At 37.8% G+C, this 25,245-nt stretch overlaps 2 protein-coding genes across 9 annotated transcripts in view; one reads left to right on the plus strand and one right to left on the minus strand.

Moving 5' to 3' along the window:
• CFAP99 (cilia and flagella associated protein 99) overlaps positions 1–18,788 on the minus strand; it is a 177,524-nt gene extending 158,736 nt beyond the window's left edge. For 2 of the 3 annotated variants that reach the window (XM_031942841.1, XM_031942844.1), the window contains exons 1-2: positions 18,367–18,788; positions 1,918–2,045 (exon numbers count right to left, since the gene is read on the minus strand). In XM_031942841.1, coding sequence (XP_031798701.1) covers positions 1,918–2,028 — 111 coding nt within the window. In that variant the 5' untranslated portion in view covers positions 2,029–2,045; positions 18,367–18,788. The remainder of the gene's footprint in view (positions 1–1,917; positions 2,046–18,366) is intronic. The other variant, XM_031942842.1, reaches the window with a different exon arrangement.
• Positions 18,789–19,643: 855 nt separating this feature from the next.
• The window catches only part of ZFYVE28 (zinc finger FYVE-type containing 28), a 182,657-nt gene continuing 177,055 nt past the window's right edge, over positions 19,644–25,245 (plus strand). For all 6 annotated transcript variants that reach the window (XR_004230199.1, XM_031942322.1, XM_031942323.1 and 3 more), the window contains exon 1: positions 19,644–19,720. Coding sequence is in view for 5 of the 6 variants with exons in the window: in XM_031942322.1 (XP_031798182.1) it covers positions 19,682–19,720 (39 nt within the window). In the remaining variant the exon portion in view is untranslated. The remainder of the gene's footprint in view (positions 19,721–25,245) is intronic.

The raw sequence follows: 25,245 nt of genomic DNA on the forward strand, positions 1-25,245 counted from the left end.
TCCATTTTCACTGGGTGGTACATTTTCATCTGTAGCATTATTCTGGGTGGTCTATTGTTCTGGGTGACCCATTTTTACTGGGTGGCCCGTTTTCATCTGTACCATTATCCTGGGTGGCCCATTTTCACCTGAACCTTTGTCCTGGGTGACCCATTTTCATTGGCCAGACCCTTGTTCTGCCTACTGTAGCCTACCCCAGTTTGAAATGCTTCTGATATATGGATTTTTATCTGAGAAGCCAAGCTCTAAACTTCTGCAAAGGTCTCCCTCACCCATTTAACAGTTGAATAAACTTACTAAATGACTAACAGAGAAAATTCCTTTCTTTTTTAATATTTAGTTTTCCAACTTGAAAAATGAGATTAATGACACTTTTTTTGGCAAAGGAATTGATGTTAAATGACTTGACTAGAGTCACACAGCTAGTAACTGTCAAGTGTTTGAGATCAGATTTGAACTCAGGTCCTCCTAACTCCCATGCTCTCTCCACTGAATCGTATAGCTGCCCTTCTAATGACAATTCTTACTGCTATGAGAGCAGGGTCATGAAAGAAGCAATGAACTGGGGTCTTATGTACTGGGTTTAAATACTGGGTCTGCTAAATCCCATGGAACCAACAATCAGATAAAAATCTCTCAGTGAGAGAAGATACCATGTGAGTACAATAAAATAGGGGATCATGCTCAGTATTGCTGTGGGATGAGAACAGGATGAGTCACAGGCTATCAGAGCTGGAAGGGAACTGGAAGTTCTTCGAGGCTAACCCCCTAAACTGGGGAAACTAAGACCCAGATAAGTGATGGAGTCACTGCTGGAGCTCAGGCTTCCTGACTCTCACTTCTTACCTACCTCTCTGTCAAAACAGGTTGTAGAAGAAAAAACACATTTCTGTATCCATTTGAACTAAATGTTTACAAAATAGAATATCTGTACTTAGTGTTGGGGAAGATGCAAAGTTTAGGATAGGAGGAGGAGGAGGAGGAGGAGAAACTCCTCTGATCTTATCATTTCATACAAACACATATGCTGCTCTCTATTTTTATTCATTTTTATTTATTTATTTAATATTATTACTAATACAAATTATTAATTAGTAATATTAGTTATTTATGCTTTCCTTTCAGTGCATTTGGGTGTATAGAAATAAACCTGAAGTTGGATGAATGATGTTTTATTTGACAATTAATCCAACTTTAACAAATTTTATGCACTAAGAAGCCTTATACAGAAAAATGTGCAGGAAAAGTTTGATATAGTGAAAAGATAGATGGACAGATGGAGGATAGATACTTTACACACATTATCGAATTCAATTTGCACATCAATTCTATGAGATAGGTTCTATTATCATCCTGGGGAAACAGACTGGGGAAACTGAGGTGGAAAAAAAGTCACAGTTAGTGTCTGAGGCTGGATTTGAACTTTGATCTTCCTGGCCTTATAGCAAAAAGCTTTGCCATTTAGTGCTGTGTGATGAACCTTCATCTCTCTGGGTTCTAGTTTTCTCATCTTTGAAATCAAAGTGATAGACTAGTTGATTTCTAAGGCTTTTAAAAAATAACTCTAAATCCTTGAAAATGTCAGTAATACAAAGATATAATTATAGTACATTCAGTGGAAAAGGTTAGCTCTTAAAAACATTACATTTAAAAATTATAATTAGAATTACACTAAGTCTTCAACCAATTATTATTGAAAACTATTGAAGATAAATTTAGGATGTTAACTAATATGTTTTTGAAGTCATAATTCAATTCCTTTTATTTTTTAAAGAATAAATGGAAATAGAATATAAATGTAACCTTTCTTAGAAAAAAAAGCAAATGAAAAATTTGAAATATATCATAAGTGCAATTTGCTATGTCACCCATTAAACTTCAGAGAGAAAGCGGTGCAATATCAGAAATTTAGCATACCTGCAGAGTAGCAGACATCTTTTCCAGGACATTCTCAGGACTGTCAGTTTCAGGATTAAATTTGTCCAATTGTTCAATTATGGGTTTGATATAGTTATTAAAAGAGGCCATCTTTGCAGTAAAGAATCCTGAAATGGAAAGAAATTGTTAATTTTTCATGCTTTTTAAATAATATTCACATAAAATGAGAAAGAAATTCACAAAGTTATTGATCAATAGTCAGGGCTATCTGAGAAAAAGACTAAAAATTACCAAGCACATGAAGTGTGAAGTATATACACATACACATAAACATATATGTATTTTTGTCAACTGTCTAATATTTCATGCATATATATACATGTGTAGCATATATATATATGCAGTACTATATAGTTTATGAAGCTCTTAATGTACATCTTATTTGACACTGATGGCCACTTTGTGAGGTGCTGTGGATAATATATCCATTTCTTTCTTACAGAGGAAGAAAATAAAATACAGAAAAATATAGTCCCCTTACTTTTGCCTGCTCAAGAACAAAACATTATCCATTAGACTTGAACTATCTATGTGCTTTGCTAAATAGAGAGTCCTCTCTCTAATAACTGATATTCTGCGTTGGTTCACTTTATGGTTAGCATATTCTCACCCTATTATAGGTGCTCAATCCCAGTGATTTCTAACTTTTGGCTTTGGATGTGCCACTATTGTTGCCCATACTCAATTGGCTGGTCATTTATTCCTCTCCACCTTAATCCTAGATTTGCCTCAATTCCATTCTTCCTTCTAAAATGCCTGTTCCATAATTATTCTTAAAATTCTTTCTTTTGCCTTCTGTTTTCTGGTCCTTCTGATTTCTGGAGGAAATCAAAATGATGCTGACTTGATTCACTAAGATTTATGTTTCTGTTATAGATAACATTTAACAAAAAAGTCAAACTGAGGCAGTTCTCTAAGCAAGATAATATTTTGCTAACAGAGGCATATTGTCTATCAATAAAAGTGTCAGTGTCTTGTCTCCATTTATATCAAAGACCCTGAGTAAAAAGACTATTTCCTTTTTTGGGGGGAGGAATACAGAACAAAGAACAGGATTGGGTAGATAACATCATGGGTTTGAGGGCAACATGATGGTTACAGAGCTGAGGAGCAGAAAACAATATGATTTGTTGGAAGTTTGATAATGGGGACTAGCAATGACCTCCTTCTCTCCTGCAATTAAGATGTGCTCATTCTTTGAATCTAGATGCAATAGATTTTTTGGATAGCAAACAAGATATCCTTGAAGGATAGCTTGGAAGTGTAAAGATACTTTATAAGTATCTTTATTTGTCTCTTGTGTTCACCTGAAGATCAGTGATTAGCAAGAGAGCTGTATTTTTAAACTCAACTCATTACCTACCAGCTGAATTTTGAAACAAATTCAGAGATAATACCCAATGACTTAAGCAATTACAGGACAAAATTACTTTTAAATAGGATCAATAAGGATTTTATTACATAATTTCAACTGTCACTCACTGCAGCAAGGCAATCCTTTTCCAGTTTTCTAATCAATTTACTGCCCTACATTTTTCTATGTTGTTCCAAACCATATCTGTCCTTAAGCCTCCCACATGGTCCTATCCATGAAACCCCTCAGCTAAGGAAATTGCCTCATACTTCATTGAAAAAACTAAGACCATTTTCTAAGAGCACTCCTTTTTCCTCTCCTCCATATCTCAAATGATCCAGATATAGTTATGATGATAGTTGCAACCACCATCATTCCTATTTTGTCTCCATCTCATCTTCAATGTTGATGACAACATCTGCTGGCTACTCTTCTATTGAAAAAAAGACAACCATGTCTCTCCCATGTTTAAAAAATTCTTGTTTGATCTGACCATCTTGGCTATTATACCTCCCCCTGATGACTAAAAGTCATTTACATATAGTGTCTCTACTTTTTTTCCTCTCTCCTTTTCTCTCTTATTTTTAAATCCTCTGTGCAATCTTGATTCTGACCTCATCAGTCAACTGAAATCTCCCTCTTCAAAAATACTAATGATCTCTTAATTGCCAACTTTAATTGACTTTTCTCAATAATCATCCTTCTTGACCTCTCTGCAGCATTTGACAATGTCTACCACTTTCTCTCAGAAGCTCTCTCATTCTATCATACCTAAATAAGAGACTAGGCTATAAAGATCTCTTTTGTAAAACAGATGAATTTATAAATACCTTTCAGTGATGCCTGGAAATTAAGATACCGTTCCCTATTTGCTGGGTATTCTGCTCTTTGGTTGTTTATTCAAGAGTCAGAGCTAGGAGCAAGATGGATGATGACCAGAAAAGGAGCTTGAGAAAGGAATATTCAGAAAGATACAAGGATATACAAGAGAATGAACCTAGGGAGGAAAGGATTTTCAGGAGGAATTAGTGGTCAATGAACAGTATCAAAGGCTTAAAAAATCAAGAAGTTTAAGAACTGAGAAAAGAGTAACAAATTCAGCAATTAAGAGATCACTGGCAAGTCTGCAGAGAAGTTTCAGATGACTAGTAAGGTTGGAAATAAAATTACCAGGGATGAATAAAAGGAAGGAAGCAAGCAAAGGCAATGAACATTAGTAACTTTCTGGAAAAGGGAGGTATCAAGGGCACAGTTGGGGGCTGGCTTTGATTAGAAGGACCACAAGAGAACTAATACAGTTCATAAAACATTAAAATGCCTGTAACCACTCTTATTGAGGTCATAAATGGCATATTCTCCTTTCTTCTTTTGAATACATTTCCACTAGGCATAACTAATGACTTGTTTCATTGTGCTCTTATTACTACCTTAATCATGATTATTTCTGGAGTTCTTTTTTCTAACTGACCTCTCCTTGACTGTTAAATCCTGTCTTGCTGATACAGTGGCCTGGATGTCTTGTTTCCATCTGAAATTTAATAAAGCAAGGACTAATCAAGTAATCCTTTACCCTTTCCTTATTTATTGGCCATCTTCCAGTCACCATTGTGTCTATACAGGTTTGGAACTTGGAATTTTTCTGACATGTTCATCAAATCTTATGATATATTTCCCCTTTGAACACCTTGATATCTGTGTTTTTCCTTTCTGGCAAATTTCTGATCTATGCATTGGTTCTATTAGCTTTGGATTCCTTTCCCTTTGCATTCTCCATGATTTTTCTTTCCTAGGAATCTGAAATGGTGCTACTATAATGTCCTTTTTCCCAGGCATTTTGATTATGCCACCTTTTTGCCCTGAGTTTTTGACTGGTTCTCTATAACACCACCACATCTACAATCTCCTCAGACCTGATAACAAGGTTCTCACCTGTTTGTCCTTGCCTGAACTACCTACCTTCTTGTGTTTCTGTTACCTGTCAGCACCATGGCCAGCGTTATGCACTAATTTGGAGAGCAGTTAAAATGAATCAGCACTATGCTGGGAAAGGAATCACCAGGGAAGGCAAATCTGCACCATGCTGACTTTATGTATGTGAGAGAGATCACATGGTCCTCCTTGTCATACAGTCTGGTTTTTGACATAGGGCATTCAGATATAGTCTAGCTTGTACTGCTAATATGATGACTCTCTAAGACTTTGCTCCCACCAACCTCAGGGCACATGTATTTGAGACTCCCAGACATAATATTTTTAAAAATTAAATACCATTAATAAACCTCAATTATTTTAGAAGGCTTATGTTTGCAGGGAGTTCAAACTAGAGATCCAGAGATATTTATTTAGTTATTTATGAATTTATTATTTTATTTTCCCCCAGTTATATGTAAGACACAAATTTTAACATTAGCTTTTAAAACTCTGAGTTCCAAATTCTTTCCCTTCTTCCTTTTCTACCTCTCCCTTATTGGGAAGGCATGCAATTTGATATAGGTTATACAAACATTTCCAAATTAGGTATGTTGTAAAAGAAAATAGATATAAAAAGAAAAGCGAAAAAATATGCTTCAATCTGTATTCAGACATCATCAGTTCTTTCTCTGGGGAGGATAGCATTTTTCACCAAAGTCTTTCAGAGTTCAGACACAATATTCTTTTGTCCAATTCTGTATTTTTAGAAAAGTCAAAATACTTTCATTCTATTACTATTCTCTGGACTTTACATTTATAATATTTCATAATCCTGAATTATGCTTTCACTTCAGATCTATCAAGGCCCATTCCCCTTTCATTTATAACTTTGTTAAAGACCCACTTACTAGATTAGGAAAAATCTTCATTATTATCCAATTTCTGTCTATAAAAGATATGCAACAAAAGCTATATAAGAAGCATAGGCTAATTAAATGCCTGCTTCTCTAATTCAAATAAAAAACCAAAATTACTAAAAAGGAAAAAAATAAAAATAAAAAAGCTTGAGTAAACTAACCTAAAGCAACTAGTGTTGGTATGGATAACCCATTTTCTTTTTTAAAATTTTAATTCTTTTATTTTCAAAACATATATACAGATAATCTTCAGCATTTATCCTTGCAAAACCTTGTGTTCCAAGTTATTTTCCTTCCCTCCTCCCACCCCCTCTCTTGGATGACAAGTAATACATATGTGTTAAACATGTGTATCTTTTCTACGTATTTCCACAAATATGCTACACAAGAAAAATCAGATCAAACAGGAAAAAAATTTATAAGGAAAAGAAAAGGAAAACAAACAAGAAAGGAGATAAAAATACTATGCTGTGATCCATACTCAGTCCCCACAATCCTCTCTCTAGGTGCAGATGGCTCTCTTTATCATAAGACCATTAGAAATGACCTGAATGATCTCATTGTTGAAGAGAGTCATGTGTCTCAGAATTGGTCATCAAAGATCTTGCTGTTGCCATGTACAACAATCTCCTGGTTCTGCTCATTTTGCTTAGCATCAGTTCATGTAAGTCTCTCCAGGCCTTTCTTTTTTCTTTTTTTTAATTAAAGCTTTTTATTTTCAATATATATACATGGATAGTTTTCAACATCACCCTTACAAAACCTTGTGTACTATTTTTTTTCCATTTTTTCCCATTCTCCTTCCTCCTAAATGGCAAGTGATCCAATATATATTAAACATGTACAGTTCTCCTATTCATAGTTACATAAATATCACGTGGCACAAGAAAAATCAGATCAAAAGGGGGAAAATGAGAAAGAAACAAAATACAAGCAAACAACAAAAAGAGAGAAAATACTATGTTGTGATCCACATTCAGGTCCCACAGTCATCCTCTCTCTGGGTGCAGATGGCTCTCTCCACCACAAGTCTAGTGGAATTTGCCTGAATCACCTCATTGTTGAAAAAAAGCTATGTCCATCAGAATTGGTCATCATATAATCTTATTGTTGCCGCATTCAATGCTCTTTTGGTTCTATTCACTTCACTTAGCATCACTTCATGTAAGTCTCTCCAGGCCTCTGAAATCATCCTGCTGATCATTTCTTATAGAACAATAATATAGGGATAACCCATTTTCAAGGAATGTTGAAAAGGAGATTTTTATTCAAAAAAAACTTCTACAATCCTCAGATTCTTTAATTCTGGGAAAAGCACTGTCATTAAAACTAAATTACCACGAGACAATGAAAGTCACTAACACTTCTGACAAAGATTTAAAGAATTTTAGAGTTGGAATGGACCACAAGGACCATGCAACATCTTCCTTTTTACAAGTAAGGAAACTGAGCCCCAACAACTATAATGTTAACTCAAATGCATCTTCAATGATTGGAAAACACAATACCAGACTGTCATAACTGTTAAATATAGAACAATAGTTAGTGAGGGAAAATTTTCTTTTGACTTTTATCTCCCTGGAACTTCTTACATTGCACTTTCCCCACAATCCCTTCATAAGACTGCCAGGGTTTGCTTGAAATATAATTGTGTGATGTTGCAAAGTATCTGGTGGTTAGGTTCTTAAGCTTGTTTCTTCCTACCCTTTGGATACCCTTGTTTCTTCCTAAACCTTTGGATACAAGTCCATATTAAACCTATTTTTTCACCACTTTGTTTCAATTCAGATTTTTTTTCTCCCTTTGTTAAGTTGACATGACTAGAACCCAGAGTTAATGAGTATCCTTCTGCCTGCTGCCGCTGCTGGCTTCTGCCAGTGTCTGTTTTCTGCAGTGGAGAAAATCGCCCTTCTTTGCCCTCCCCACACTGTCACCCTTCTCCAGAAATCTCCTAATGTTCTCTGAAGCACATGGCAAGCGAGTGACATTTTGTAATGCAGGCAGTTTGCAGTCCAGGAAGGAGGGGGAGAGAATTAGGTTTGCAGCACATAATCTACATTATTACTATTATGTTAGAAGCAGATCTTTTTATTGTTTTCCTTATTCACCTTCTGTGCTCACATTGTCTTTCCAACTGCTGAAAATTATTTACATATATAATTGTCAGTTAAATTAAAATGAATAAGATCCATATGTTTTAAGTCAAATCAGGAATCCAAAGTATAGAATAATATTATTACAAGATACTGATTGGATCACTGGAAGAATTAGGCTGAAATACTTCTTTTCCATTTTGAGTGGGTAAGAATAAGCCAAACTATTTTAAATACTTTTGAACTAAGCATATATTAGCTAAATAATTCTCATCATGTGCTAAGTGCAGTACATGACACTTTCTTTAAAGAGAAGCTCCCTAACACATATGCATAAATGCACAAATGCATAAAATAATTTCAAACCATCAAGACTTTAGAATGGGAAGGGACCTGAGAGATCATTCAATTCAATCCTTACATTTTAAAGTTTGGGAACTAGAGACCATGAAAAGCTAGTGAAAAAAATACAGACTCTGAAGTAAAAAAAAAAATAAACTCCTTTCAGACATCTCATAAAGACTTTCTAAAGAAGTTATTAAGCTGTCTGGGTCTCAGTTTCCTTAACTGTAAAATGGAGGAAGGGGATTGGCTACATAGGTTCTAAGGTCCCATTCAGCTCTAAATTTCTGATTCTAAGTGACTTGTCCAAAATCATCCAGCCAATAAATGGCCATAGCAGAAATAAGTCTCAGACCCAGACCCTCTAATTCTAGGTGTGTGATCTTCCCACTAAATCATCCTAGCAATTAGTGCAAAGTTCAAGGTGCAGTGGTGGTGAGACTACTTTCATTGCCACACTCTTTGGGGTGAACAAACCCTCCTCCCTAAAACCTGCAGCAAATACCTGTGGGAAGCTGACATGGCAAAAGAAGGTTTGTAGTCTGAGAGGAGGTCCTAGGGCAGTAGAGTGGAACAAATTTGCCAGACCTAAGTATTGGGTGCAGGGAGCAACTACAGTATTTTTTCTGTGAATTCTCATATCTTTTTTTTCCAGAGTCTTTTGTATCAAAAGATGAAGTAATTGATAGTTCTCCCAGGATTTTACTTTGAATATTTTAGAGGAGATTGATTTTTTTTAATATCAAGTGATTTGTAGATTTATTAGTATTTGTATATTTATTAGTGTAGTGGTGACTATCCCTGTCTTTCACATGAAGACTAGGATTCAATTACCTAAGTGAGAGCCACAGTTAGCTGTGTGGAACAATGGATAAAGGGCAGACTCTGGAGTAGGGAAGATGTCTTTTTTTCTCAGTTCAAATCTCTCCTCCAACACTTATTAACTATTTGATGCTAGGCAAGTCACTTCACCCTGGTTGCCTCAGTTACCTCATCTGTAAAATAAGCTGGAGAAGGAAATGGCAAATCACTCCAGAATTTCTGCCAAGAAAACCCCAAAAGGAGTCACAAAGAGTCAGGCATAACTGAACAATGACAACATAATAAAGATACAAACAGAAAAGGTGAAACTCCCTGCTCTGGAGCAGCTTACATTTTGATGGGGAGACAAACACACATAGGGAAAGTTTCAGACTTAATAGTTACTGGTCATCTCATCTAATCCCCTCATTTTGCAGATGAGTAAATCAAGATTAATGAGATTCAGGACCATGACCAAGATCACCTAAGTAGTTTGATTTTTCAGAGGTGGTTTTTGAACCCAGATCCTCTGATTTCAGAGCCAATGTTCTTTCCATGATACCACACTGCCTCTAAGTTATATTCTTCACTAAATCATCCCCCACCTGCTAAAATAATTTTTTAAGGCACAGGTCTACTTATATCTCTCCCTTCTCCCAATTAAATCTTTGGTGGCTCTACATTGCCTCTAAACCAAAATATAAGTTTAATGGGGTCATTTCAATCTCTCTACAATTTGGCTCTCACGTATTTGTCTCTTCTTATTTCACACTGACCCCATTCATATAACCCTACAATTACACTAATTATTTCTCAGACCTGATATCCCATCTCCCAGGGAAATCATCTTTGCACAAGCCTTTTCCAGTACCTTTCTCACCTTTGATGCTTAGACTATCAATCTTCTTTAAGACTTAGCTCTGATGCCACCTTTTATTTGAAGACCTTTCCGCTTTCTTTCTGTTAAAATTGTGTTGGATATATTGCATCTTTGTAGTAGAATGTAAATTCCCTGAGTTCAAGGATTTTTGTCTTTGTATTCCTAACACCTGTTAATGTCTGGTACATAGTAGGCACAATAATTTCTAGATTTGTGCCTAGATTTCTTATTTAGACCCTGATTGTGACTGATTAGATTTGCCTCTGATTGTCCAATTGTCTTGTATGGTTTCCCGGTCTCTATGCCCCAGTATAAATCCCTTTGGGCCAGCCTAGAAAGGATAGGACAGCTTTCCATTACCAATTGTCTGCTTGTCTACTGGGATCTGTCTCTAATTGTTCCTTGACTGCCCAATTATCTCTGACCCATGGCTTTGTTCTGACTTCAGTTTGCATATTCTTCAGCTAAGACTGACTCCTTTATTTCAGATTCCTGACACTGGACAGCTGCCTCACATCTTGCTCTAGCTTTGTGCCTTCATTTTATACTCATCTCCCTGAAAGGACACACACATAGTTTTAAAATTTTTCCATCTCAAACAAAATAAATGATAACCTATACTTTCAATGGTAGAGCTGAAAGGGGGTCTTTCCATCAAGGATATGACACAAATGCAAAAAATAATAGTAATCCAAGAAAAAAATGAGATTAAAGACATTGGAGAGAAGTTTAGACAAAGCATTTGAGGAAAATCTGAAGAGGGAGAGATTACTTTCACTTGGAGGCTGAAGGTCTGGAAATAGAGAAGGCTCCTCAGACAAGATGGTGCCAGGACTGAATTTTTAAGAAAGATAAGAATTCAATAGAAATATTTGAAAATACCATAATTTCTTGCTTGTGATAACATTAAGATATAACAATAATATCTGGTATTTTGTGGTGCTTTAATGTTTACAAAGCATATCATATACATCATCTCATTTCAACTACATCAGTCATGTTTGGGGAGAGGGAGGATGCTGAGGGAGTAGAAGAAATCACTAAAAGCAAGAGAAAAAAACAATATATTCATATTAACTTTCAAAAATCATCAGGTAAAGAAAAAACATGGAATAAAAATCTATTTTTCTCACTGAAACAATTTTGAGAAAATATTTTGTCCTTTTCAGGCATATCTACCTTCTCTCACAAAATGTGATTTGTATAGTATTATAGTAAACAAATGAATATTACATTTTTCAGAGAGTATTTAAGCTCAGACATTCTAATTCCAAATAATTTACTCCACTCAGCTGCACTGTCATATAGCATCTTTATGAACTAAACTAAGAAAGTTTCTATGAAAAATGCTCCTCTTGATAACAAATGAAATATAAGTATGTTGATTTATCCATGTATATGTATATATATTTATTTATGTATAACTTCCACTGTTATACACAATCTGCATAATCTGTGTGAGTCAGACTTTTACCATATTTTAGTGCTCTCTCTTCCGGTGTTTTTATCAGAATAATTCATCTAAGTAATAATGACAGCTAGCACTATTATATCACTCTAACATTTACAAAGTGCCTTACAGACATTATCTCATTTAATTCTCCCAACAATTCTGGTAGAGATTATCATCCCCATTTTAGAGATGGAAAAAACAAGAGAGGCAGAGGTTGTGACTTGTCAGGATCCCACAGCCACTCAGTGACTGAGACAGGATTTGAACTCAGGTATTTTTGTCCCCATGGAGAGAGCACTGATAAGTCATACCATCCAGCTCTGTAAACTAAAATTATTCCTTTGTAACAAAAAGATCCAATTATAAGGAGCCTAACTAATGTCAAATATCTCTTTAGTTTTTTTTTTATAAATTTTTAAATTCTGAGTTTAACAAACTCTAAAAGAAAAAAAATGTATACTCCCACATAAAATTAACATTTCCATATATATATAGGAGAACAAAAAGAATGATTATATATGAATCTGTGAATCTCTATTACATATATCCTGTTTTTAAATGATAGGTAATCAGTTTACCACATTACATTAAAAACTGTTATGCTTTTATGTTTTTCTTCCTGAATTTTTTCTCTTTTGCGCCTTGCAATAAATACCACTGCCAGATTCAACATCCCCAAATCCATGACTAATTTTTTTTTTTCCTGAGGCAATTGGGGTTAAGAGACTTGCCCAGGGTCACACAGCCAGAAAGTATTAAGTGAGGCCACATTTGAACTCAGGTTCTCCTGACTTCAGAGCTGGTACACTATCCATTACACCAACTAGCTGCCCCTCCACCACCCACTTTTAAAAGAAATACAAAAACCTTGTAACAAATGCACAGTCATATAAAAACAACCCACACATTGGTTAAATGGCTCTTTGAAAATGAAACTTTTTAACAGATTAGAGAAGAAAGAAAGAGAAATAATTAAACTCAATAACCCAGTATTAGATAAAACTGAAAATATAAATTACCTAGGGAAAAAACTCCCTATTTGACATGAAGAACTGAAGAGACTGGATAGTGGTATGGCAGAAATTAGGTTTAGCTCAACACCTTATGCCATATGCTGCAATAAATTCAAAATGAATACATGATCTGAATATTAAAGATAATACAATAAGAAAAAATTAGAAGGGAAACAGTTCATATGCTTTTCACAGTCATGGCTAGGGGTGAATTGTTCAACAGACAAAGCAAAGAGGAGATTACAAATGATAAAATAATAATTTCAAATACATAACATTGAAAACCTTTGCATGAACAAAATTAATACAATTAAGATAAGAAAGGAAGTGGTCAACTGGGAAAAAATGTTGTTTTTTTTATCAAATATACATATACATCTGATAAAGGTCCGATAGCCAAGATAAAGAAGACAATTAGTAGAAAATGATTATCAAAATAAATCTTAGATTTCATTACAGATCAGAGAAATTGGCAAAGGAGGTCCAAGTTTGTTAATGTTGGAAGAGTTGGGCAAAGCTAGGCACACTAATGAATTGTGATCCAACTGATCCAACAGTTCTGGAAAGTTATCTGAAATTACAATAAGAGAGTAATGAAAATGGCCAAACCCTTGAATGAGAGATTTCACTGTTAGGCATATATTCCAAAGAGGTCAAGAAGAAGAAAGGTTCCATATAAACAGAAATTTTTATAGCAAAACTTTTTAATGATAGCAAAGAACTGGAAACAAAACAGATTCTATTTGTTGAGGAATAAACAAAAGGTATGGTCCATGAACTTCATGGAATATTAATGAACTCTAAGAAATAATGACTGTGGTGAATACATTGAAGCACAGAATTATTTGAGTTGATATAAAATGTAGTAAACAGAATCAGGAAAATAGCATGCACACTGACTATAACAATATAAAAAGAAACAGAAATGACAAAACAAAATGAAATGCAGAAAATTTTTAATGACCATGCCTGAACCTGCGAAGGGATGTCAGAAGGCACCTCCTTAACTTCTCTGTAGAGGTGGAGGACTATGAATGTGGAACAATATATAAAATATCAGACTGTTTTTAGTACTGATTATATTATACTTCTCTCCTTTTGCTTCTTTATCATTATAAGAAATAGCTCTTTGGGATGGAGAAAGAATATACTAGAAAATACTGGTGATGTGAGGACAAAATATATCAATATAAGTTTATTTTTAACCATTAATAAAACAAAGAAAATTAAATTTCCTCAGAATGAGTGTTGTTCAAAATTGGAATGGGTTTGCTATAAGCAGTAGTGACTTTCCCGTCCCTGGAGTTATTCAGGTAAAGGCTAGAAGACCACTTGTCAGAGATGGTATAAGATGAATTCTCAATCAGTTATGGATTAGGCTAAATACCCTGTGAAATCCCTCCGAGCTCTGTGATTCTGTGATTCTATGATGTTAGGGAAAAAATGCTAGGACACAGCTTCATATCATAGAATGGTGATAAGCCAAAAGAGTTACAGTTAGTAAATAAACAGCATTATTCTGCAATAATGTAACATATCACTATACAGGTTATAATAATAAAGTAGTATTAGACATATACATGAAAGCTTACAAGGCTCTTATCTCACAAGAATTCTTCGAGGTGGGCAGCGCAAATATTTTACAGATAGAAAACTTACTCAAGTAAATAAGCATTTATTAAGTGCCTACTATATGTAATTAAGTAACTTTCATATAATCATATAGCTAATTAGCACAACTGGGACTCCATTTGACCTAAAATCTAATGAGCTTTTTCCACAAGACCAAAGCTTATTTCAGAAGTCTGCCTTCCAGCAACTTCATCTGTCCATTACAGTCTCAATTTCTGAAATAAATGAAAAAAAAAACCCAAAAGCAGCAAATAGCTGTCATAAAACCCATAAACTTTATTGAAACAGGAGAAGCAGAAAAGCACCCTTACTCAGATAACTGTGTGTAAAATAAAGCAACAGAATTAGAATCCACACAGTGACAGAAAGATCATGCGACCCTGACATACAGAAGTGGCAGCATTTTATTTATTTTATTTTATTTTTTTATTTTATTTTATTTTATTTTTTTATTTAATAGCCTTTAATTTACAGGATATATACATGGGTAACTTTACAGCATTAACAATTGCCAAACCTCTTGTTCCAATTTTTCACCTCTTACCCGCCCCCCACCCCCTCCCCTAAATGGCAGGATGACCAGTAGATGTTAAATATATTAAAATATAACTTAGATACATAATAAGTATACATGACCAAAACATTATTTTGCTGTACAAAAAGAATCAGACTCTGAATTATTGTACAATTAGCTTGTGAAGGAAATCAAAGATGCAGGTGTGCATAAATATAGGGACTGGGAATTCAATGTAATGGTTTTTAGTCATCTCCCAGAGTTCTTTTTCTGGGTATAGCTAGTTCAGTTCATTACTGCTCCATTAGAAATGATTTGGTTGATCTCGTTGCTGAGGATGGCCTGATCCATCAGGACTGGTCATCATCTAGTATTGTTGTTGAAGTATATAATGATCTCCTGGTCCTGCTCATTTCACTTAGCATCAGTTCGTGTAAGTCTCTCCAGGCCAGTGGCAGCATTTTATGTAACCTGGGGCTTATATCTGACCAATGCCTTTCTCCCCTTCTTCCCCACCTCCATATCCAATCAATTCTTCAGTCTGATTAATTCTAACTTGAAAACCACTCATCTCTATCTCCTCCTCTTTATTCTCACTGCAGTTTCCTCAACACAAGCCTTCATTACTATGCCCCTGAACTTTTGTCCCCTAACCAGTCTCTGCTCTTTCAAATATTCAATTCATCTTCATAATGCTATCAGCATACTATTTTTTTAAATAATTATAACTTTTTATTGACAGTACATATGCATGGTAATTTTTTACCATTATCCCTTGCACTCACTTCTGTTCCGATTTTTCCCTTCCCTCTCTCCACGCCCTCTCTTAGATGGCAAGCAATCCCATACATGTTAAATATTTTATAGTATATCCTAGATACAATACATGTGTGCAGACCTGAACAGTTCTCTTGTTGCACAGGAAGAATTGGAGGTAAAAATAACCTGGGAAGAAAAACAAAAATGCAAACAGTTTACACTCATTCCCAGTGTTCCTTCTCTGGGTGTAGCTGATTCTGTCCATCAGTGATCAATTGGAACTGAATTAGATCTTCTCTTTGTCGAAGAAATCCACTTCCATCAGAATACATCCTCATACAGTATCATTGTTGAAGTATATAATGATCTCCTGGTCCTGCTCATTTCACTCAGCATCAGTTCATGTAAGTCTCTCCAAACCTCTTTGTATTCATCCTGATGGTCATTTCTTACAGAACAATAATATTCCATAACATTCATATACCACAATTTACCCAACCATTCTCCAACTGATGGGCATCCATTCATTTTCCAGTTTCTAGCCAATACAAAAAAGGCTGCCACAAACATTTTGGCACATACAGGTTCCTTTCCCTTTTTTTAGTATCTCTTTAGGATATACGTCCAGTAGTAACACTGCTAGATCAAAGGGTATGAACAGCTGGATAACTTTTTGGGCATAATTCCAGATTGCTCTCCAGAATGGTTGGATTCATTCGCAACTTCACCAACAACAGCATACTATTTCTTATGTAAAGATCTGACCGTGTCAATTTTTTGTCCCAGAATTCTAAGTGGCATCCTATTTCTTACCAAGTACATTTTAAGCACCTTTGGTTGGCTTTTAAGGTTTCCCCCAATTTAGTAGCATTCTGCCTGTTCTAAATTTTTATTTTCCTATTATACGCCTATATGTTTTTTTCTTCTCCAGGCTGCATTCTTCACTTTCTCTTCCATGTCCCAGAAATCTCTTCATCCTGATAGCTCACTTCCAATCCTGGAATTCACACCTGGAAATACCTTCTGCCCCAGTGGTCTCTCCCTTTTGTTGAACAGCTCCTCCCAGAACTTCCATTTAAGAAGGATACCAAAGCCAATCATATCTGAATTCTTCTTCAGGCTGCATGTTGATTTTTCTGCAGACTGAGGTATAGCTATTCCAGCTCTTCCCATGTCTAAAAGCCCTGTACTCTTCTGCATCAGTCCTTGTTCCATCAGGAATCCCTCTCTTAACTATTTAATTATTATTCATTCTTTACAACTTAATTAAAATGTCTCCTTTTCTAAAGAGTCTTCCCTGACTTCCCCAATAGTTAACAATGATTCTCATACCTCACATGGCACTGCCAGCATACCAGGAATATATTTTCTCCTCAACTTTGCCTCTTATTTTCCTTCATGGCTCACCTGGGATACTACCTCCTCTGTGAAGCCTTCTCTGTTCCTTCCCCACTTGTTCGTTCTTCCCTGGACCTCCATTAGCAGGGATCTCATTAGAGTGCCTCTGGGGCTGTGTAATTTTAAGGATATAGATACTCTCCACTCTTGAAGATCTTGCCATCCCTTCTTATCCATTGTATTCATGTCCTCTATAAATTCTTTGCAGGGGCACCACCAACTTAGATGAGGATCTTTCTTTTGTCTCGTCAAGGTATGATGGATAGAATGGAGAAACCAGGCTGCATCTCAATTACTCCTCCTTCTCTTTGTCGAAGAAATCCACTTCCATCAGAATACATCCTCATACAGTATGGTTGTTGAAGTATATAATGATCTCCTGGTCCTGCTCATTTCACTCAGCATCAGTTCCTGTAAGTCTCTTCAAGCCTCTCTGTATTCATCCTGCTGGTCATTTCTTACAGAACAATAATACTCCATAACATTCACATACCACAACTTATTCAGCCATTCTCCAACTGATGGACATCCATTCATTTTCTACCTTCTGGCCACTACAAACAGGGCTGCCACAAACATTTTGGCACATGTGGGTCCCTTTCCCTTCTTTAGTATCTCCTTGGGGTGTAAGCCCAGTAGTAGTACTGCTGGATCGAAGGGTATGAACAGCTGGATAACTTTTTGACTACCTTCTCTTGTGAAGTATCTTTCAGATGACATCCTTGAAGAAGTTTCATCCCCTGTGAAACTATTAGTGATGCTTCACAATCTATAAAAATAACCCTCCTTCTTAAGTGACCATGTCCAAACTTTCAACTCCTGTCCCTCAAACGTGCCCTTCACTTCAGCCTATTGCTACTCTTTTAAAATCTTGAAGTTTTACGCAAATGTATGGAGTCACTTATGATGATATTTATCATTAAAACTGTATTCAAGTCCATTCCTTCAAAGAGCCCGCAGTTTGGCAGGAGAGATAGTCCTCATAAACAGTCGAACTAGCCTTGGATGGGATAAAGGGGGAATTAAGCAAAACGTAGGGAGATCGTTCATGTTCAGGCTTAAAGTCCTCATAAAGAATTGAGTCATCCAATATTCCCAACAAATTCTTGCATCTTGAATTTTAGATGGTCTGAACTGTTCTGAACATAATGGGGGGCAAAATTGGTTAAAGGAGCCCCAGAACTGCTTAGTGATGATCACAAGATCCCAAGACTTTGCATCTGGAAGGGACCTCAGAAACCATCAAGACCGCCCTTCCCCCAAGTTGCAGAAGAAAAAAAAAGGAAATCGATTTAAGTACAATTATTGAGGAAAATTAGCATTTCCCGAGGTGTGATACTGTTGTGGGAGGGGGAAGGTACCTGAAAGTAAGCAGCAATGAAGGTAGGTGGTCTCAACGAGGCAGAGGGGGACAGCGAAGCTCCTGAATAATTCAAAGCCAGTCAAAAAGATGCTAAGGGAGCGCAGCCAAACCCTGTTTCGCAGGCTCCCCCTTCCCTTCCTCTCACCACCCCCAGACTTGCCTTCCCCAACAGGGAACTTTTCCTTACAGACTGGGTCAGGACACCTGTTGCTCGGATCCAACCACAGAGTCTTCTTTTAGCGTCTACACAACCAATTGCGTTGCCTAGGCTAGCAAGACCGCAGCTTTCTGGGAACTGTAGTCCTTTGGCTCTGCTTCCGGGGGATGTGAGAAAACTACTCAAACGGTGAGCCGAGCGAAAGGAATGCTTGTTTGTGCGCCGTCGCCCAGCAACCAGAACGTGGAGTCAGGAGTGAAGAGAGAACGCTTCCCCCCCCCCCCCCCCCCCCCCCCCCCCCCCCAGCCCGTATTCTACCCACTCCCCGCCTGAAATGTGACTACATTCCCCAGAATGCAAAGGTCAAAGTAGGAGCTCCAGAGAAGACTGCATCTCCCCATGTATTCTTTTCCAGAAAGAAAACGGTGCCGGAGGAGCTCGCTTTTCGCAAGGCATTTTGGGGCTTGTAGTTTGTCATTTGCCTTGGGTTCTGATTCCCTTAGAATAGGAGCAGGGGAGTTGCTCCATACACAGAAGAAACGTGACGCGCAAAGGTTGGGGGAGCTCGCGACCTTCCGAGGAGTGATTGGGAAGTCACGGAGCTCTTTATCAGCTCCATTCAAATGCCCCCGCCCCCATTTCCAATACCTCCCCTCAGACGAGCTTCGGTAGCGGAGGGGAGGGGGGCTTCCGGTGCGGACGGCGCATGTGCCCACCCCTGGGGCTGCCGTGACTGTGGAATGTTTTGGAGCTGTCAGTGAAGGGAGAGAAGGAGGCTGAGCCGGACAGCGTACGGGGCTGGGCTCGAACCCGAGACTCAGCTGGAGCGGGAGCTCCTCCCCCGCTCCCGCCCCCAGCCGGCGCGTGTCGCGCGCCAGGTTCCCAGCTGCGCGCGCCGCATCCCCCGCTGCCTCCGCGAGCCGCCCCGAGGGCTCAGTGCTGGGGAAGGAGAGGAGGCGGCGACGACGGCTGCCCCCGCGCGCTCCGGGACCAAGCCTGCGGAGGAGCCGCCGCAGCCGGCCCGTCTCCGCCGTGGCGTCGTCCGCCGCGTTCTCACCGCGGTCCTCGGTCTCCCTGTCTCTCTCAGGCAGCCAGTTCCCCGGGGCGCCGCCACCGCCTCCTCGGGGGCAGGTGCGGGCGACAGCCGTCCGAGGCGATGATGAACAGGTTCCGAAAGTGGCTGTACAAGCCCAAGGTGAGCAAGTGCTAGGGGGAGGGCGGGCGGGGGCGCGCCTGGGGGCGCGCGCTTGTGTCCGCGCTCGGGCCGGCCCGGGCGCCCCTGCCCCCTGCAGCTAGCTGCTCCCCGCTGGGCGAGGCGAGGCGGGGAGCGGGACGTGGGCGGCGGCGGAGCCGGGCAGCTTAGCCCGGAGCCCCGGCGCCCCTCGCGGGGCACGGCCGACAGCCTCCCGTGGGGCCCGCGCCGTGGGCTGTCACCCGCGGTGGTCCCGACTCGGTCCGCTGCAGGCGTGTGCGCGCGTGTGTGTGTGCGTTGCGTGCTCACTAGGGACAGCGGCTCCGGCCGAGGTGACCGTGGTCAGGCGTGCGCGGGCGGGCGCAGGCTGACTTCTCCCAGCTTACCATCCCTCGCCCCGGGCTGGCTTGTCGCGATCTGGGACTGCTCGCTGAGCACTTTCCCCGCACTTCCCCCCAGTAATAATAGTCATAAAAACCCGGATCTTTCCGCGCTTAGAAGACCGCCCGAGAGCCGTTTCCCCCCCCGTAAAGGGCTAAAAAGCGGGCATTGTCCTGGTTTTGCCGGGGTCACTCAACCCGCAAGTAGCGGAATCGGGCTTCGAACCGTGTCCGAGATCTCTCCACCCCGTGACTTCCGGAGCCACAAACTGGTTCTGAAGGGCAGTTTAGGCTTCGTCTTCCTCGTCTCGGCTGGCTCGGGCGGGGACGTAAGAGTCCGAGAGTCGCTTTCCTCTCGCTCTCCCACGTCCGGGGAGTTGGGGGCTTCTTGGATGTAAACCGCGGGCCCGAGGGACTTCTTTCTGTGCCCGGGAGCTGGAAGCCCCTCCTAGCGCAGCCCGGAGTCTCTTTGGAGGGTGTCCTGAGGGAGCTGTTGTGGGTGCATCCAGCTGTTGTGCGGCGCCGAGCGGGGTCAGGCGTGGCGGCTCCCCGGCAGCCCCCGGCTGGGCTCATCCCGACCCCCGCTGCTTGGGCTGGGAGGGCGCTTTACCCCCTCCTGTGCTCCGCAAACCCTCCGGCGTCCCCCCTGCGTAAAACATTTCCCCACCGCCGAAGAGTGGTTTTAATCCTCGCTGCTGTCGGACCTCTTAAACGTATGCGTATTTAACCGTATATAAACGTGCATACAGTCAGTGGGGAGCGGTAACTGTGCCATACCCAATCAGCTCTATCTGAAGAAGAAAAAAGAAAGACTTTTTTTAATGACAGAGAAGCTTAATCATTTCGACGCTTGAGTCAGAAAACCAATTACGACCCTTCCCACTTTGTATATTACCGATATGCCACAAAGTTGGAATTTCTCCATCTCCGAAGCTCCTATTGAACTTGAACTCTGTAGCTGACTGCTGCAAGTTCCTCTGTGAAATTTGATATAAGTTTTTACAATTTTGTAGCGCCAAGATTTATATTTCTTTTAAGCTATCAATTTTCACATTGAAATTGATTAATGTTTGTATTTTTATTTTTTGAAGGCAACCAAATAACTTGGTGGCAAAGTTTTTTTTTTCCTCTTAAGAATATGTTAGCTTTTAATTTTTCTTGTTGTTAAGCAAAAGTTTATTTAGAAATGTTTTTCTTTCATGTGGTATACTCCACTTTGAAAAAAGTCCAAATTCAGATGTATTTGGTATTAGTGTTTCTAATATTGGTTGGATTTAGTATACTAGTACTTGTAAATTTAATGTTATTTCTTGCGGTATAACTTTCTTACCACTTAAAACAAATTTGTCAAAAGGTGAAATTTTTTTTTTATAGTAGTAAACTTACCCAATCTCTGATGTGAAAACATTTAATAACTCACATTCCTGTGGCTTTTTACTACTTATAAATAGCAAGGTTGTATCTTATAGGTCTACTGTAACTTATTTATGCCTAAAAACAATAAACTTGGTAAAAATATTTTTAGAAGAGGCTATTTTGCTAGGGTTTTTTTTCCACAGAAAAATAGCTAATTTTAAAGTGAGTTCTCATATTACTTGTATGTAAGATATTCTATAAATGTTACTGAAAAAAATCATTCTATAAGTAAAATAAAATATGGACATTTTTATTGTGTTTGTTGATTAGTATCATTAACTATGTCAATTACAAAATAATAGTGTTTTGCTTTTAGTATATTTTTGGTAATCTGAAGAATACTTTGTAAATGAGAACTATAAATGCAGCCCACATCCTTTTAGGTGTGCCTTAGAACTATGAATTTAATCACTGTTTGGTTGTCTTCAGTATTCCCTTTTATGTTAGTGCCATCTTTGGGTTGCTAGAAAAGAACAATATATACAATTGTTTCATTGTTAGCCAATACCATAAAAAGCCAACCAGCGCTTTTCATCCATTTGTGGTATCTATGAAAATTGGTAGGACTAAGTTTTAAGTAGGAAGGTTGTAATTAAATTTAAACTTATTGAGATAACCCCTTTTCTTTGATGATTGTATTGTATAGACTCAAAGTCGTCAGTGAGTCAGTAAACATTTATTAAATGTCCACTATATGCCACCCATGTTAAGCACTGAGAATACAAAGAAAGACAAAAGACAGCCCCTGCTCTCAAAGAACTCAGTCTTATGGGGGAAACAACCTATATATAGGGATAAGTTGGAAATAATCAACAGAAGGAAGTCACTAGAATTAATAGGGATCAAGAAAGGTTTCCGACAAAAAGTAGAATTTTAGCTGGTGCTTGTAGAAAATCAGAGAAGCCAGGAGGAGGCAGATGAGTACAGAAAGTATTTCAAAGGTGTGAGACAGTCAGTGAAAATGCTTTGAGTTGGAAAATGGCATATGCAGTGTCACTGGTTTTCAAAGTAGGGCTCTGTGTGTGACATAGAAGTTTTTTTTTTCTTTTTTTTACATTTGATCCTGGAGGTCCTAGGGATCCACTGGAGTTTATTGAATTGGGTTCTGTGTGATGGTCAGACCTTTGCTTTAGGAAGATCTCTCTGACAGATGAATAGGGGATGAACCAAAGGAGAGAGCTTGTGGCAGATAGATCAATCATTAGGCTATTACAATAGTTTTAGGTGTGAGGTGATGATGACCTGTACAGTGATGATGGCGGTGTGCAAGGAGAGAAAGGGGAGAAGGTAAAATGAGGGCTTGTTAATAGATTGTACATGAGGGGTGAAAGTGAGTAAAGAGTTGAGTGACACTTTGGCACAGTATCCTAAGAACATGAATTTGGAATTATAATTGACAATTAGAGATTTTCTAGTATAACTGTCTTATTGTCTAGCTGAAGAAATTGAGGCTGACAAAGAGAACTTGACAACATCAAACTGGATAGAGTCAGCTTGTAAAGCTGGCTAAAGCTAGGTCCATTCCCACGGTATTCCACCATGTTGAATTCAGGGTGTATAGGCAATACCGTCATCTGACCTCTGCCCTGTAGTTTCCTCATCTGTGAAGAGAGAATAAACTTGCTATATTGTTTTTCCAGGACAATTTTGAGGTGCTATGTAAATGTGAATTGTTACAATTTATAAACTACACATGAAACTGAAGACTAGCTTATAGACAGATCTAGAATATCAGCTGTTATGAACTTTTGAAATTGAGTTGTGTCCCACATGACTTGTGATCTGGATAGTCATGGTAGTAACTTGTGATGATTGTTAATGGATTGTCTTTGGAAGTTAAATGCCTGAATTTCTAATTATTTGGCTCCTTGAGAACAAGATTTGTCTTATTTTAATCTTTATTTGTTCCAGGACCTAGCAGATACTTAGTGTTTACTGAATTGGTTTTTGATTTGGCTGGATTAGAATGATTCAGTCATTCAAATAGCTTTTTGTGTTCAAATAAAATCTTGGATTATTAATTAAATATGTTTATGTGTAATGTCTAGTCTAATACAATATTTGGCACAAATAGGCACAATCTCTGTGCTGGAGAGCTTTACAGTTTAGAATAATTAGCTTGCTAAATGTAGGTGGAACCGTATGGGGAAATTCTTGCAGGATTTGAGCATCTTTTACTGCTGATTTGAATAGCGATAAGATAAGTAAGAATAAGCGATAAGTAAAGGTCATATCAGGAATTCACTATAAAACTTAAACTAAGATTTTAAAGTTTAAAATCCTTTTTACTTAGAATATAGTAGAAAATATTTTCAAATCATCTTTCCTCTTGAATCTAACTAAATGGATTTGTGATGCTTAAAAATATTCTGTGGTGATATTTGCGAATTCAGATACTTGAATTCTATTAACCAAATGTAGAACATGGAGAGAGTTAAAAACATAATAAAAATGTAATATTTTAATACTGATATTTCAAGAAAAATTTTGTATGAAATTAGTACCATTTAAAAATATTCAATTATGAATACAGTTAAAAATAAATTTAAATATTTTTCATTGTTTTCTCTATGGTTGAAGTTTAAAGGAGATGATAGAAGAAATAATTAATTTAGTCATTGTAACAATCTTGACCTATTGTACCTTAACAAAAAAGTGTTATCTTTTGATATCTTTTGTATTGTAATATCTTTCAAAAAAGTATTGGCATTTTATTTTTTAACATTTAATTTTTCATTTTATTTTCCTCAATTACATGTACATTTTTTTAACTTAAATTTTTTTTGAGTTCCAAATTCTCTCCTTTTCCCTTCCCTTGTGAAGCAAGTAATTTGGATGTAAATTGTACATGTACAATAATAGCATTGGCATTTAAAAAATTAAATTCTCTTTTGAGATACATAGCATTTTCAAAACTTTTGATGCTCTACATTTTTAAAAAAATTTCCTCTCAGGCTATATCTATTTTGACAAATAGTGGCTGAGTTTAGTAATGTAAGTGGGAAAAGAAGGAGAACATATGGCAGCATTATTTATGTTTCATATAGGGTTTCAAGGAGTCTATGCAGTTTGATTGAAATATAATCAAAGAATAATTTCTATTTCCATTATTGAGTAAGGCTTAATATATATATGGAGTAATCATGTTGATTTTAGATTTTTTGATGAACTAATTGCCTTTCAGTAAACCATCTACCCAGTAAAATTATCCACATTATTCTAATTGTTGTACAACCTCACTGATGCTTTCATATCTTTTAAATTTTTATTGGATGCATTTATTAAGCAGTCCCTCAAAGGTAGCAAACTAACTCATGTACTTTATATATATTTTAAAATGAAATCTTATCAAGTTATCAGCTAACCTCCAGTTATTAACCTGAATTGAACTACTGTTAGATAGTGGCAGAAGCTTTTGACTTCCTAGTAGGCCTTTTAGGGTCTGCTAGAGCTTCTAAGATTGACTTGCCTTTTCTGGCTCCTGTGTATAGGTGCTAGGCAAAAAAAAAAAAAAAAGGGAGGAGGGAGAAAAGACTTTGTCTGAAAGAGTTTATAGTGTAGCTGTGAAGATACATTATGAAAAGTTTTCAGAAATCTAGCACATGGCTATCCACTTCACTGATTCAAATCCCAATCATTGTGTGCTTTCTCATCCAGAAACTCACTTTTTTACATTCTGCATTCTGATTTCTGTTAAAACTTCTCTCTAAGAAGTCATCCATGACTTAATTG

Source organism: Sarcophilus harrisii, chromosome 6, assembly GCF_902635505.1.
Source record: "Sarcophilus harrisii chromosome 6, mSarHar1.11, whole genome shotgun sequence".
In the NCBI taxonomy this organism is placed as follows: domain Eukaryota; kingdom Metazoa; phylum Chordata; class Mammalia; order Dasyuromorphia; family Dasyuridae; genus Sarcophilus; species Sarcophilus harrisii.